Genomic DNA, 5,000 nt, shown 5'->3' on the forward strand with positions numbered 1-5,000 from the left:
TCTCCCGAAACCCTTTTCCCACTCTTTCAAAATGAAATAAGTTTAAGTTTAAAGAAGAGTAAAGTAATGAGAAATAGATAAGTCTTTTCAGGCATATTTAGAACATTATAAAATGGAACCCAAAATATGAATTCAATATAATATTTATATAGAATAAATATATTGTTTACATATATTACAAAAAAATCACTATAAAATATTTCCTGAACCTTAAAATATATTGCTGATATAAAAACACCTAAATGTATATGAAAAAAGGCAGTTATTTCAATTGATTCACTTTAATGCATTTTTTATCTGTTTCAAATTTTGTGTTGAGAAAAAAATATATATATAATTATGTGTTTGCATGTCTGTTGTAGGTAGAAAAGAATCTGAACAATATGACAATCCGAATTCCCCACCAGCTTTTCATAAATGGGGAGTTTGTTGATGCTGAAGGGGGAAAAACCTATAAGAGCATTAACCCTACTGACGGACAAGTACCTACTGGGCACACATCTCTTTTCCATTCATCTTTTTTCTCAATTTTCATTAGCTCAATATCATCTTTTGTTTGTGTGTAGGCAATTTGTGAAGTGTCTTTAGCTCAAATCTCTGATGTGGAAAAAGCAGTTGCTGCAGCTAAAGAAGCTTTTGAGGAAGGAGAGTGGGGAAAGATGAACCCCAGAGACAGAGGCAAACTGCTCTACAGGTATGTTATTAATTATATCTTACATTTAAAGTACAATGAAATCAAAACTAACTATATTGATTTTGCTACCTCACATTGCTAGTTTTGTGGTCAGCAATTCATCTCTGCATCTGTGCCCTGTAATTGAAATCTGAAAATGCACTCCCTGTTTGTTTTTAATTAAATTCTCAGATTACGTCTGTCTGGCATGGATAACATACTTAACTAAGTCCCTCTAACTGTCAGTTTTGATAGCGCTATGAAAACAACCAGAAAAGACAAGGAGGAGGAAGTGTCTGTTAGGTTGTTATAATGCTCCCAAAAACCCTTTTCCTGATCTTTCTAAATGTCATTCCAACTTTACTACATCCAATCAGCTTGCAGTAGAAAAGAAAAAAAAGCCACGCCCACTGTTTTCTGATTTATTTTATTTCTCTAGGTGTCACAATATTAAAAAAAATCAATCAAATGATCGAAGCCGGATTTTAAACATTGTAGCCAGAAATTTCATTGTTTCCTGAGTTTCACTAATGAATGTTAGATAATTCCAAATACTGTTTATTACTTTGACAGAAATTGTAAAAAATTTCTCTCACTGTCTCTCATTTGCACTCACTGTAATGTACAGCCAAAGCAAAAAACTATTCAGACACCTTCAACATTTGTCACATTATTTACTATAGTTTAGAAAATCAGAGCAAATGAACCTTTATAATGTCAGGTAACTTTGTAGTCCATTACACACCATATCTTTCAATCAATCAATCAATCAATCAATCAATCAATCAATCAATCAATCAATCAATCAATCAGATATTATTCAGAGAACTTTTAGCATGACAATATTTGCATGACAATATAACTGTTGGTACTTTGTTGGTCCTTCTATAGCGTCAATGATTTTGAACTTTAATACACTGCAAAAAGTTTCTAGCATTTTCTGGACAAGTAAAAAACAATATCTTGTTTTAAGGAAAAACGTGTTTTATCTCAAAACAAGCTAAATAATATGGGGTATGCAAAATAATCTTGTTTTCTTTTTTGACATTTTCATATTTGATTGGCAGATTATTTAGCTTGTTTTAAGATAAAACTTTAACACTACTAAAATAAAGATAAAACTTTATTTTGACTTTTTCTTAAGACAAGACAATATTTTTGCTTGTGTAGAAAATGCATATTGATCTAAGAAATTTTTGATATTTGGATTTAGAAACAAGACAAATAGATCAAAGTAAGAAAAGCACATTTGCATTGTATTATCACAGACACAGCGAAACATCTTCTTCAGTTTCTGTTGGTTTGCAGTCTACCGTATGAATATTTTTTTGTGCATAATATGTCAGTTTACTCTGGTTTGCTATTCTCACTGATGTAAGTTATAGATGTGACCTAAAACTATATATGTGACAGATTATGATAATGTCTACTGCAGCCTCTGCTGTTCTTTCAAAGGATTTCACTGAATCTGCAATTGTGTGTGTTTCTCAGACTGGCAGATCTGATGGAGCAGCATCAGGAAGAGTTGGCTACTATTGAAAGCATAGACTCAGGAGCAGTCTATACTCTTGCCCTCAAAACACACATTGGCATGTCTATCCAGACATTCAGATACTTTGCTGGCTGGTGTGACAAGATTCAGGTTCGGTTGTGTGTTTATATTTTTTCCTTGGGGTGATAAATGACACACTAGCTACGTTTCCATCCACCTATTTTAATGCGCATTTTGGATATGCGCATAAAAACAGTTGATGGAAATGACAAGATGCGCATACATTTTGAAAATGCGCTTAAAAAACATGTGCATAACTGAGCAGGATAAACTTTTGATTCGATAAAAAAAGATGCACATAAACTACGATGGAAACACTTAGCGACCAAATTCCAGTATGCGTGTTAAAGTCATATGATTTTGTTATAAGAGATCATGTGATGGGAAAAATGCATGTGAATGGACAAACCAGCAGGTTGAGCACATCTCAAATGTTGTTTTGGTCATTCTAAAATGCCAGTATTAGTGTTATAATATTATTAATTACCTCCAGAACTGTCAAGAGCATCTGTGCATGTCGAAATATTGACTTCTGGGGCGCAAATCATTTATTAAATAAAGAAAGATTCCCGCAGCTTCTCCTACCGTAGCAAATTCCATTTTAACTGTTGATATTTGGCGCCAGTTAATCAGGAAGGGACGATTTTCGTTGGATGGAAACACTGCTTTATTCACATGTCTTAAATGTGATATTCCAGTTTTGGGCATAAATTTAATTTGCATCTTTGGATGGAAACAAAGCTGGTGTATATTTATTTGTTATATTCCATACTTGTACATAGATCCGTTCCCTCTGGGACCTCCACTTCAGTGCATCATCTCCACCAGTTTTTATCAGTTCAGTCGTTTTATTAAATAAAACAGTATGATGTTGGAAAAATGTAACCTTGCTGTATTTTGTTATACTGCGATTATGTATTACAATATAAATACAATTTCACCAGGTGGCTGGATTATTTCTATTTGGAATGATTTATCATTTTAGATTGGTTGGGTTGATTCTGTAGGTGTATAAACAATACAAGCGTAGATAAAAATACAATAAGGAAAAAGATCCAAATTGTTTTTCGAGATGTCTAACAGCATTCAGATACAATAGTTGAATAATTAAATGTAAAATATTATAACTTATAGCTTGTTATTTACAATTAAAACAAATGTTTGTTTTTTTTTGCAATTTTTTTAGAAATATGATTTTTAATGCATTGTTTTTGTAATCAAAATATTTCGAAATAAAGACATCGATATGTGCAAATACGTCTAAATATCATTTTGAAATGTTTCTTAGACCACATAAGCTAAAATACAGTAAATTGGTTTGAAAATAGTTGAAATGTGTAGTTTCTGTAAGCTGTTACTTAAGAAAAGGTAAGAAAAGAAAAGGTACTTCACAAAAAGTTCAGGCATTTTTTTTATAAAATGTCAATTGGAGACTCCAAATGGACATCAAATGAGTAAATGCCACAAATGTTGATATGAAATACTTTTTTCTTGTGTGGTTTTGTAGGCAGAACAGTTTTGAATAGATATGGATATATGCATCATGTAATTTTGACTCATTTGGTTACCAGGTGTCCATTCGGAGTTTCCAAGTTTCAGGTTAAAAGGTTATATTATTATTAATATAACTTCATAGTCTTCGTTGTATTATTAAAGTTACAAATGGTACACTTACTTATTCCGAATGCTTTTAAAATCCTCTTACCGTTGCATGCAAATCATAAATTATAATAAGATAATTATGTTGTGCGATGTGACTATTGCGAATGATCACATTGCGATAACAATGCTGAAACGATTTCTAGTGCAGCTCTAAGAAGTACTTAAAAGCTCAAAGTTGACAATGATGGGAAGCTGTTTTCTCTAAGTTGATTCTCTTAGAGATTTAGTTGACTGTTGGGATAGGGCGATTAGAATAAATTGATGTCCGACTGCATTATCAAAATCAACTCTTAACTTGTTTAACATCTTTTGGAAAAGTAGAATAATATATACAAGTTAAACTTTCTGAAAAACATTGTGGACTAAAGGACTAATCTAAAGGTTGCAGGTGTGTGTGTGTGTGTGTGCGTGCGTGCGTGCGTGCGTGCGTTCATGCGTGCGTGCGTGCGTGCGTGCGTGCGTGCGTGTGTGTGTGTGCTCACTCCTCACTCAAATTGTGGATGGGTTAAATGCAGAGGACCAATTTCAAATATGGATAAAACCATACTTGTCAAGGCTCACTTTACTTCAACATTTGTGGCATAATGTTGATTGAGACCAAAAAATATCATTTTTTTTACATTGAGGTACTTAGAAGTGAATTAATCCAGTCTATAAACATATAAAGAGTTTAAAATATATAGTTACAAAATGTAAATGATTTTAACATAATTTAGTGGGGGAAAAGGGGCTTGCCAACATTTTCAGTATGAAGTTATATCCAATTGTTTTAAATTTTTTAATTTAACATAGTAAAGTCCCCAAATTTTCTTTTACAATTCATGCGCCTAATGACCCTAAATTTTATTCAGCCCAGAATATTCTTTTAAAGCTCATTTGACTACATTTCATCCCAAAACAATACTGTCACTCTTAATGGTAGAGTGATGATTTAGTTATATATGATTGGAAACTGTTGTTTTACTAAAATCTATATCTTTGTTTATCTAAAATTGTTTTCCACAGGGTTGCACTATTCCCATAAACCAAGCTCGACCTAATCGAAACCTTACCTTCACCAAGAAAGAACCCATTGGGTAAAATAAAGCCTCTCTTTAAAAAAAGTTTTCTTCC

The 5,000-nt window shown here is 32.5% G+C and overlaps 1 protein-coding gene across 1 annotated transcript in view; it reads left to right on the top strand.

The window, feature by feature from the left end:
- The window catches only part of aldh1l1 (aldehyde dehydrogenase 1 family, member L1), a 34,258-nt gene that overhangs the window by 21,419 nt on the left and 7,839 nt on the right, over positions 1-5,000 (top strand). The window contains exons 11-14 of the mRNA XM_056459769.1: positions 363-482; positions 567-694; positions 2,165-2,315; positions 4,893-4,963. Of these exons, the coding sequence (XP_056315744.1) occupies positions 363-482; positions 567-694; positions 2,165-2,315; positions 4,893-4,963 (470 nt within the window). The remainder of the gene's footprint in view (positions 1-362; positions 483-566; positions 695-2,164; positions 2,316-4,892; positions 4,964-5,000) is intronic.

The sequence above is a fragment of the Danio aesculapii genome, chromosome 6 (genome assembly GCF_903798145.1).
Source record: "Danio aesculapii chromosome 6, fDanAes4.1, whole genome shotgun sequence".
NCBI lineage: Eukaryota > Metazoa > Chordata > Actinopteri > Cypriniformes > Danionidae > Danio > Danio aesculapii.